Consider the following 11,443-nt stretch of genomic DNA (forward strand, 5'->3'; position numbering starts at 1 on the left):
GAGCTTCTGGGAGTGAGAAGGACAAGGTCAGTGCACTCCCTCATGCTGGTGCTGTATGGATAGGAGAGCTTGACCCAGGGAAGATGGCATCCGTGGGCGATGTGGGAGAGGGACTCTCCCACACAGGGACCTTGGCGGCAGACCCTTCAGTTCTCTCCTTGGCGCCACACAACCCAGTTCCTCTCTGCATGACTCCAGTTTGCTCTGTGTTGCCTTCCCTCCGCCTGAGCCCCAGGTGAGTGGCTAGAAATGAGATTTTGTGTGCTGGCTCTTTAAGAGGGCACCTGGGTTTCTCACAGGCTCCTGTTTCTCCCTGGTGGACAGAAACCCAGCTGGTTTTCACGTCAGATGTTATGTGAGCTCCCCTTCCTGGTCTGGTGCTCCAGGCTGGGGACCCCACATGGAGTTGAGACCCCTCACTGCTCAAGGGGGACCTTTGCAGCTGAGATGTCCCTCTGGATTCTCAACCGCCACATTTGAGTGTGGGGCTAGCACTTTCTGCATCTCTGCCATTTTTACCAGTCTCGGTGTGACTTCTGTAGATGCTTAGTTATGAGACTTCTGCTCAGCTTGTCTTCATTTGGTTATCAGGTTGAGTGATCTGTAATTGAGTTGTAAATCCAGTTTGGCACTGGGAAGTGGTAGTGTAGCTTCCACCCACTCTGCAGCCATAGGCGTTTATGTTTGATAGCAGTAAGTTCCCATCTAATGGGTCTATTTTATTTGTCAAACAGAAAGTAATGTTGTATACTGAGAATGAAAGGGTCAGAAGTTTGAGAATTGAGTGGAGACCATTTGAAGTAGTCATTGTAGAGAACAGGAAGGTGAATTGATCAGGGAAAGTTAAAAAATTTGAAAGGTGCATTTGAAGTTGGTCAGACACATCTGTGACTTTCTCCAACAACACAAGACACAAAACAGATAGATAGCTAAATTAGTTTAGGTTGGGGCGTTGCTAGTTGAGAGTGACAAAAAGACAAAGGCAAACATAATTCTCAGAGGAGGGTTGGGAACTGGGGAAAAAAGGTGAAGGGATTAAGAAGTACAGATTGGTGGTTACAAACTAGTCATGGGATGTAAAGTACAGCTTAGAGAATATAGTGAATAATATTGTAATAGCCCTGTATGATGCCAGGTGGGTACTAGAATTATTGGGGGATTACTTATTAAACTATATAAATGTCTAATCACTATGCTGTATACCTGAAACTAATATAATATTGAATGTCTACTGTAATTGAAAAGTTTTTAAAAATTCCAAAAGTGTAATTGAAAAAGTAGGCCATAGAATCTAAGCTGAAGGGAAAGGTCATTTGAAAGAAAATAGAACAAACTAATGGATGGGGAAAAGTTGAGGAGACGGGCACAAGTGATCCCAAGGTGGTCAGAGAAGAATTATGGTTGAAATACCTGAACGTGTTTGCAGGACAGGAGGATATGGTCAGAAAATGGAATATTTGAATGGATGATTTTGGAACATGTTATAGGTGTGATGGAGAAGTCCACTAGTAGTGAGGAGACTAAAAAATCTTAGAGGCCTCAGTACTTGACGGTTGGTTATTAACACTGTGGTGGTGGCAGGACTTGAGGTACAGAGGGAAATTGAACCAGGTGGCATACCCTTGGATGCATGAAAGGAGGGACTGGGAGCCTGATGTCTGACAGCAAACAGGAGTGGGGGAGGGCTACAGCCACACGGTGTGGATCTCAGGGCAAGGGTTTTTAGCAGGGTAGAGAAGGGATGGCCTGGAAGACAATTTGAGCAGCTACGCAGACACAAACCCTGCCCCAACCATGAAAGAGGTGAGTTATACATTTTCTCAAAGGACAGCCTCAACTTAACCCCAGTGAGCATTTGTGAGGTTTGACTTTTTTTGTTACACAGATGGCATAAACAATTTTGATGGATGGGGGCTGAATGGATTAAAGTTGTGTTTTGTGAAACCAGAACTACATTTATCCAAGGGAGCCTTAATCTGGATTCTGAAAAATTAAAGGTGATTTAAAGCAAAAGGATTATAAAAATAAATGCTTTGTTTACAGATTTATAGTTTTTTGTGAGCATTATTGCACTTGCTTCTCTCCATAGCCCTCTGGTAACGACTTCATCTGTGTGTTACAAGTGAGAAAAAGGAGGCCTGAAGATAACACTTCCCTCCTAGTGGAAGAATTAGCTGCCAGCCTCGTGCCTCCTTGACTCCTGCACTGGAACTTTCTTAGCTGCCTCTTGTGGCCCATTTGTAACAGGTCCATTTTAGCCATTGTCCAGCCTCCTTTGATAATTATAAGGGGAAGGATGTGTAGCTAAAAACTTACTATAGTAGTCACTCTTTATTCATTATACTTTAGTATAGGGGCTGGCAGCCTTAGTGTGCAGCCAGAGGTGACAGGGAACCATTAAGTCACACACTCCCTCCTGAACATTGAACCAAACACTTGGCTCCTTCCGATTTGATTACGGAGCCCCTTCTCCTGAAAGCTTGAGAGATGGTGGTGTGCTGGTAATTTATCATTCAGACTGAAATGATAAAAATAGTTTTCAAATACAGCATTTATTTTTGTTCTACTATACAATAAATGCTGTGCTCATGATTCATTTCAGGAAAGAAAAAGAGAGACTAGAAATTAGACCTATTAGTTGAAGGGGTACAGCCCACTGACTTGAAAATATAGTACTTATTCTGTGCCAGGTGCAGTTCTTTGAGATTTCCTAGCATTCCTAATTTTACAGATGAGCAAATTGAGACATCCAGACATTAAGTATCTTGTCCAAGGTCATACTAAGTCTGGAGTTATTTGAATCCATAGTCCCATACTGCTTACTTGATTTGTGTGTGTTTTATTGAAGTTAGTTGATGTTCAGTAAAATGCACTAATCTTAAGTATGCAGCTGCTTGCATTTTTAACCATCATCCAAAGGAAGGTACAAAACATTTCCAGTCATGAGAAGGTTGCCTTGTGCCCCCTCCAGCTTATAACCTGGGTTTTAAATTGGTGGTTATTTTGAGGAACTGTTGCCTTTTATTCACCTTTAAGAGACTTTGCCAGTGCTCTTATTTTTGCTGTAAAGTCTTTTACACACAAATCATGTGTTTTAGTCTTAGATGTTTCCTATCCTTAGAAAGATTAGGAGAAATTATTTAAAGATAACTTGTAAAAATTATATTTAACACAGTAGGTACAAACATTAACTGGTTGATTTTTTTTTTAATGTTTTTATTTATTTATTTATTGTTATTAATCCTCACCTGAGGATATTTTTTTACATTGATTTTTTTGATGGAGTGGAGGGAGGGAAAGAGAAAAACATGGATGTAAGACACATTGATTGGTTGCCTCCTCCACCACCCTGACTGGAGCCGGGGATCAAACCTACACCCTTGACCAGGAATTAAACCCACAACCATTTGGACTGCAGGCTGACGCTCTAACTGCTAAGCTAAACTGGCCAGGGCAACTTTTTGATTTTTATTCACTTGCCACTTATTGAACATCTACAATGTGCCAACCACTGAGCTGGTGATGGAAACATACAGTTTCTGCTCTCAGGGAGCTTATGCTGTAGTAGAGAGACAGAGATAGATAGATATCTGTATTTAGTTAAAAATGAGATGGTTCTTTTTTACTATGCATGGAGAAATGAGAAAAAGCCCCTAAATTTTCTTAGGGAGTCAGGGATGCTTTTGCAGAAGAGGCAGCACCTAAGCTAAAATGAGCTTGCCAGGACAATGAAGAGGTGGGTGCAGGTTTTGGGTGAGGGCGGGCACTGCATTCCAGGCCAAGGAAGCAGCCTGTATAAAGACACAGAGATGTAAGAGGATACATTTCTCTAAGGAACTGCACAGAATCTCAATATTGCTTGAACATGTAGAAAAGAGAGATAATGGAAAATGATGCAGAATAGTCCATCAGAGGCGTCTAGATTTTATAAGGTGAGCCTGGTAGTATCTTGGAAGAATTTTGCACAGAAAAGAGACAATTAGATTAGTGTGTTAGAGGGCTCACCCTCCAATGTTGTTTATGAGCATATTTTATGAGGAAGGTAAGACTAGAGCTAGCATAATTTGACCTCTTTTGTTCTGCGTGAGGAAATTGAGGCACAGAGAGAAAGGACTTGCTCATGAGTGATGTATTTAGTAAGTGGCAGAGCCAGAACTTAAACCCAGTGTAGCTGCCTGACTCAGATTCTTCAGCACTCTCCCGGTGGAAGGGCAGAGGCAGCTGAGATAGGAAGAAGCGGTAAGGGATGAAAGGAGGAGGGGAGAAGCTTGGAAGACTTCCAGGTGTGCAATTTTGAAGACTGGAAGATGGTGCTCCCTTAAAATTGGTTTTAGGTATTTTACATTGCATTATACTTTTTTCTTGATGGTTGTGGTATTTCTCATTTCAGCTGCCATTATTATTAATTCACAGAAAAAAAGTCAAGAATGTTGACCTAATTTTACAAAGCAAGTTGTATATCAGCGATGAATGCACGAAAAGTTTTGGAGGCTTTCACAGTAGTTTTAAGGTAAGTTCAGTTATTTTTTTAGACAATACTCAGTATTGTTCCTAGTAAACCAGATTAAGTTAGATCTTTTTTATAAATAGTTGAACTTAACCTTAAAAACACTGTGAGAGACTTCCGGTCAAGATGGCGGCGTAGGTAAACGCGGTATCGCGTCCTCCCACAACCACATCAAAGTTACAACTAAACTACAGAACAACCATCATTCAAAACTGCCTGAAATCAAGCTGAAGGCAAGTCCTACAACTACGGAATTAAAGCAGCAGCCACATCCAGACTGGTAGGAGGGGCGGAGCCTTGACAGGCTGGTCCCACACCCACGTGTGGCAGATAAAAATAAGGAGGATACCTTGGCTGGGAAGGTCCTCCCTGAGGACTGAGGGGTCCGCATCCCACACCAGGTGCCCCGCTCAGGGTTCCAGGCCAGGAAAAGAAGTCCCCATAACTTCTAGCTGGAAAAACCAGTGGGAACTGAGACTCAGGGAGGCTGAGGCAGCTGGAGCCCCAGGCAGCTCTTCCTAAAGGGCCCATGCACAGACTTATCGGACTTACTCCCTCTAAGCTTGGAGAGGAGGCAGCTCGAGAGGCACCAGAGACATACTGGGAAGAACTGAGCTGTTTGGCACTGGAGTAAGGGCTGGAGAGGGGGCTTTCTCCTGGACAAATGTGCAAAGGACTTTGTTCCTTTGGTGAGCCCTTCCCTGGGGCGGCACACAGCTGCCATATCTGGGACTCCAGCAAACTGGCTCACACTGTTTGCCCTGCCCTGGTGATTCCCTGAGGCCCCGCCCCACCCAACTTTCAGGCCCACCCAAGCTGTTGCCAGTTGCTTAACCATAGGATTGGCCTGTCTTGGATCCTGCTTCAGGTTTTCCTAAATTCTTTCAAACAAGCAGCATCTGGTCTCAGATAGCCCCATATCTCTTGTTAAGTAATACACAGAAACAAACACAGAGAGGCAGCCAAATGAGTAGACAAAGATACAGGTCCCAAATGAAAGAACAGAACAAAACCCCTGGAAAAGAACTGAGCAAAATGGAGATAAGAACCTAACAGGGTGCTGAGTTTAAAATACTGCTTATAAGGATGCTCAATGAACTTAGTGAGAACCTCAGCAAACTTAGTGAGGGCCTCAAGAGCATAAAAAAGGACCAGTCAGAAATGAAGGATGCACAATCAGAAATGAAGGAGGCACTAACTGAAATAAAGAATAATTTACACAGATTCAATAGTAGAGTAGGTAAAGCCAAGAAGCAAACCATCGATTTGGAATATAAGGAAGCAAAAAACACCCAATCAGAACAGCAAAAAGAAAAAAGAATCCAAAAAAATGAGAATAGTGTAAGGAGCCTCTGGGACAACTTCAAGCGTGCCAACATTCGCATCTTGGAGGTGCCAGAAGGAGAAGAGAGGGAACGAGAAATCAAAAATCTATTTGAAACAATAATGGCAGAAAACTTTCCTAACTCAGTGAAGGAAACAGACATACAAGTCCAGGAAGCACAGGTAGTCTCAAACAAGTTGAACACAGAGGTCCACACCAAGATACATCATCTTCAAAATGCAAAAGGTCGAAGACAAAAATTCTTAAAAGCAGCAAGAGAAGTTAGTTACCTACAAGGGAGTTCCCATAAGACTGTCAGCTGATTTCTCAAAGGAAACCGCAGGCCAGAAGGTAGTGGCAAGAAATATTCAGAGTGATGAAAAGCAGAACCTACAACCAAGATTACTGTATCCTACAAAGCTGTCATTTAGAATCGATGGCCATATAAAAAGTTTCCCAGACAAGAAAAAGTAAAGGAGTTCATCACCACCAAACCGTTATTATATGAAATGTTGAAGGGTCTTCTTGAAGAGAAAGATAAAATATATGAACAAACAAAATGACAATGAATACATAGCTATCAACAATTGAATCTACAAACAAAATGAACAGGCAGAACAGAAACATCCTCATAGATATAGAGAACATTTTGTTGGTTGCCAAATGGGAAGGGGGATGGGGGAATGGGTGAAAAAGGTGAAGGGATTAAGAAGTACAAATTGTTTGCTAGACTGACAAACCTCAAAGGGAAGGGGGTTTGGGGGGTGGGAAGAAATAAACCAAAGAACTTATATGCGTAACCAATGGACAGACAACAGTGTGGGATAAGGCAGGAGGGTGCGGGAGTGGGGAGGAGGGGGTCAATGGGGGAAAAATGAGGAACATCTGTAATACATTCAACAATAAAGATAAAAAAACAAAAACAAAAACAAAAACACTGTGAGAATCTTAAACAGTTACCCCCTTCCAGATTTTTCTGTTATGCCATCGCCTAGAGCTGGTCAGAAGTCTTCAGATATGTTTCCTAGGTGGTCTTCAGAAAAGGTCCATCAGGATGCATTATGAAGTGTAATCATTCCATTTTGAAGATCAAAACTGAGTTTAATAGAGGTTAAATGACTTTGCTCAGGTTATGGAAGGGTCAGAACTGGGATTGTGATCCCAATCTAGACTCTTTGTGCCCCATCACATTGCTTCTGCAAAGAGAAGGAACGTTCAGGATGGCTGTGCACTCCCTCGGGAGGGGAGGGTGGGCCTAGCCGCAGAGTTACCGACTGAGCCGTACAGTAGTGCTTTTGAATTCTGTACCAGAAAGAGTGTTCCGCCTAGGTTAGACTTAGGTCAGACCTTCAGAAAGAGCATTATGCCTAGTAATCTTAATTAGTATATCCTAATAACAATTATTTAGAAGGCAATTATTTAAAAGTATTTACAATAAAATAATTAAACCTGTTTCTCATTGGTGTTGCCTTTTATCTAAAGGGTCATGGCAAAGGGAAGTTAGGCAGAAATGAAAGTACCACAGCCATCATCCGCAATAGACTCTTCCACTGAGTCCCAGTTTCCCTCTGGTCTCTTGATATAGTTGATGCTCACTGTGTAGGGGAATGTTTTTAAATTAGACTATGTAAAGGGTCCAAAATGTTAGCATTAGAAGCCTTATGTCTGACTATCTTAAAGACCTAGAGCAATTGCTCTAAGGTCATCTAGCTGCTTCACAACAGCAAGAATAAGATCCACCTTTTCTTCCATGATGACTAGTCCACTGGTTTGTTTGTCTGTTGTTCTTCATGGCACTGTTACACTCACAGGATTCGGGACCTTGCTTTTAGTATTAGAGATTCATTATTTTAGGGAATAATAGGAGCCTCTTAGGATTGGAGAGAAGAAGAAGGTTTACTTATTGTAGCTAATTTGTTGATTGGTTTCAATAAGGCCATTGAAAATTTGTGAGAGTATTATCTTTAAACTAATAAAGAACATTGAGCCCTGGCCAGTTTGGCTCAGCGGTTAAAGCATCGGCCTGCGGTCCAGAGAGACCCGGGTTCGGTTCCCGCTAAGGGCACGTACTTCGGTTGCAGTTTGTCCCCGGCCCTGGTTGGTCGTGCGGGTGGCAGCCACTCGATGTGTCCTTTCACGTCGATGTTTCTCTCTCTCTCTCCCTTCCTGTCTCTCCCTCCCGCTCTATCTGTACAAAAAATGGAAAAATATCCTCGGGTGAGGATAAAACAAACAAACAAACAAACAAAAAAAAGAACATTGACATTGAAGTTTATTGGATTCTTTTGTGAAAGTAGAAAAACAAAACGAAGAAATTGATTTCTAGTCATGTAGTATATAGAGAATAAAAATAAAGGATTTTTACTATTGAAATGTTTTGAATTTTGAGGATTAGTTTAAAATGTAACCTTTCAAAGTAATTTTGTTTAAGTGTATTCATAAAGAAAAATCAAATATAGCTTTTAGCTATCAACTTAAAAGAAAGAAATATAAAAATACATTTTAAAACATTAAGGAAAGTGCCCCTGAAAAGAATGCACCTAGCCCCAGCCAGTTTGGCTCGACAGTTAAGAGCATTGGCCTGCGGACCAAAGAGTCGTGGGTTCAATTCCAGTCAAGGGCACATACGTTGGCTGTGGTTCAGTACCTGGTCCTGGTTGGGGTCATGCGGGAGGCAACCAATTGATGCGTCTCTCTCAGGTTGAGGTTCTCTCTCTCTCTCTCTCTCTCTCTCTCTCTCTCTCTCTTTCCCCCCTCCCTCCCTCTCTCTCTCTCTCTCTCTCTCTCTCTCCTCCTCCTACTCTATCTGAAGATAAATGGAAAAATCCTAGGGTGAGGATTAAAAAAAAAGAATGCACCTAATTTTTTTCCTAATCTGAAATTAGTAAAGTATTGTAAAATCTGAAAACATATGAACTTTGCTATTATCAAATGAGTTTCAAAGCCCTTTTCCAAGTTTCATAATCATTATATTTATGGCTTAGAAGGAATGAAGCATTGTAGCAGTGTCGTGCCCTCCTTTGAAGAGCAGCTAAAAGGGACATAGAATGTGGCATCCTTTGAAAGACACTTGCTAACTCCTGATGGCTCACCTGGAGGGCCACTCACTTTACTTTTTGCCCAACTGGCTCACTTTATTATTATTATTATTTGTAATCTTCACCAGAGGATATGTTTGATTTTTTTTTTTTTTTTTATCCTCACCCGAGGACATTTTTTTGTTTTTTGTTCAGATAGAGCAGGAGGGAGACGAAGGAGAGAGAGAGAGAGAGAGAAACATCGATGTGAAAGGGACACATTGTGTGGTTGCCACCCACACTACCCAACCAGGACCGGGGACAAACTGCAACCAAAGTATACGCCCTTAGCGGGAACCAAACCTGGGTCTCTCTGAACCTCATGCTGACGCTCTAACCACTGAGCCAAACTGGCCAGGGCTGTTCATTGATTTTTAAAGAGAGGAGAGAAAGAGAGAAAATCATTGATTCATTACCTCCCGTACACACCCAGGCCTAAGATCGAACCCAAAACCTAGATATGTACCCTGATCGGGAATTGAACCTGTAGCCATTTGGTGTACGGGATGATGATCAAACCCACTGAGCCAACTGGCCAGGGTCTAACTGGCTCACTTTATGTATGTATGTATGTATGTATCATTTTTATCCTCACCCGAGGACATTTATCCATTTTTTGTTCAGATACAGTGGGAGGGAGGGAGAGGAAGAGAGAGAGAGAAAGAGAGAGAAACATCGACGTGAAAGGGACACATCAAGTGGCTGCCTCCTGCATGACCCATCCAGGGCCGGGGACAAACTGCAACCGAGGTACATGCCCTTAGCGGGAACAGAACCCGGGTCTCTCTGGACCGCAGGCCGACACTCTAACTGCTGAGCCAAACCAACCAGGGCCACCTGGCTCACTTTAGATCATTGTTGGCAAGTAAAGTGTGCTATGGGGCTGGCCTCCCGAAATTTGACTCTTCACGTGTCTGAATATTCAGAAGCTTCAGGTAGTTTTGCCTTAGAATCGCTAAAATGCCTTGCTACATTCTGAGAGCAAAATGAGATTATTTAGGTTATTTTATATGACTGTTAGAGAATTGTATACTGTTGGATGAGATAAGGTTAAATCTGTGCTATCGACTGAGCTGCTCAGATCATTTGCTGTATTATCTCAAACTGCCTCTAGTGTATTTTTAGGTATGGGTGAGAGTAACTGTGCGTGGAATAGAAAAGCTCTCCTGCACCGGGACACGATGCTGGCGGCTGCCGCGGTGTACAGAGGTAAGGGAGCTGGCCGGCCGCTACCGTGACTCACGGGGGAACGTGGGCCCTGTCGTGCTTACCCCTTCAGGTTGGCAGTGCCTTTCCTTTCCTGTCGAGGCACCATCAGATTTCTTGTCCTTCCTTCAAAACACAGATTCTGTAGCTCCACACCCCAGTCCAAACAGTCCCTACTCTTTCCCTACTGTCAGCTTCTCTTGAGGATTTTTCACGGGAGGCATTTTCAGAATCCTGCGAGGACCCTAATATGCGTTTCTCTTTGGAGGACATGACTTTCATTGAGCAGATTATTTTTCCTACTGTTGTTTTTTTCAGACTTTAACTTTTACTTGTCTTTATAGAAATGTACAGAAATGAGGATGGTTCAGTACCTGCCACATATCAGATCTATTACATGATAGGATGGAAATACCATGATTCACAGGTAACAGTAAGACAAATCACTTTTATTAGTGGGTTTATGTTTCCATTTGATTTTTATTATTTATTTACTTAAGGTGGGGGATGTTTTTTAATATAAGATAGCATTAAGGGATTCAGTTAGGACTACATATTTATCTGTTTCTAATATCTTTCATCTTTATCATTATTTTCAGGCAAGACCCGCTGAAAGGGGTTCTGCAACTGTGTCATTTGGAGAGCTAGGAAAAATAAACAGCCTTACGTCACCAGGGAAAAAATCACAATAAATATTTTATTCTATGTTAATGTAGTCCAGAATTTTCATCAGAGATGGGTAACTTTCACATCTAATGGATCCAGAGACATGGAAGCAGGGAACACACTGACGAACCTCAGAGGGAAGGGGGTGGGTGAGGGGGCAGGAAGAGGTAAACCAGAGAACCGATATGCATTTATGCATAACTAATGGGCACAGATAATAGTGCAGTGAAGGCAGGGGTGGGTCGGGAGTGGGGAGGAGGGGGTCAGTGGGGAAAAGATGGGCATATCTGTAATACTTTCAACAGTAAAGATAAACTATATATATATATATATACGTATATATACACATATATATTATATTTGAAGCAAGAAGCAATGTATTAGCTATTTACTAACAGACTTTTCAAATAATTAGAATAACTTGACACTATATTTAGTAACCATTTTAGTTGCACACGGTTTCTGTTTTCATGTAGATACTACTGTCTAGTGATATGAGTGCCATATTTGCAGATTCAGCCCAAAGCAAGAAGATATTTCTCTAAAAAACATCCCCAAGTGTGTGTGCATAATTGCTGAGTTGGAAAAACATTGCACATGCTGACATTTGTATCTCTCCTGATCTTCTGTTTTTTCTGTGCAGACCATAGCAATGGGAATAAG

At 42.0% G+C, this 11,443-nt stretch overlaps 1 protein-coding gene across 7 annotated transcripts in view; it reads left to right on the top strand.

Annotated features, from left to right (window-relative positions):
- Positions 1-10,817, top strand: part of NDUFAF5 (NADH:ubiquinone oxidoreductase complex assembly factor 5) — a 39,774-nt gene extending 28,957 nt beyond the window's left edge. For 2 of the 7 annotated variants that reach the window (XM_036245892.1, XM_036245891.1), the window contains 3 exons: positions 10,034-10,117; positions 10,459-10,541; positions 10,714-10,806. In XM_036245892.1, coding sequence (XP_036101785.1) covers positions 10,034-10,117; positions 10,459-10,541; positions 10,714-10,806 — 260 coding nt within the window. Of the gene's footprint in view, positions 1-1,885; positions 2,423-4,390; positions 4,455-10,022; positions 10,118-10,458; positions 10,542-10,713 lie in introns of those variants that run through there. The other 5 variants (XM_036245886.1, XM_036245890.1, XM_036245889.1 and 2 more) reach the window with 5 other exon arrangements.
- The last annotated feature ends 626 nt before the right edge of the window (positions 10,818-11,443 follow it).

The sequence above is a fragment of the Molossus molossus genome, unplaced genomic scaffold (genome assembly GCF_014108415.1).
Source record: "Molossus molossus isolate mMolMol1 unplaced genomic scaffold, mMolMol1.p scaffold_m16_p_6, whole genome shotgun sequence".
Taxonomy (NCBI): Eukaryota; Metazoa; Chordata; class Mammalia; order Chiroptera; family Molossidae; genus Molossus; species Molossus molossus.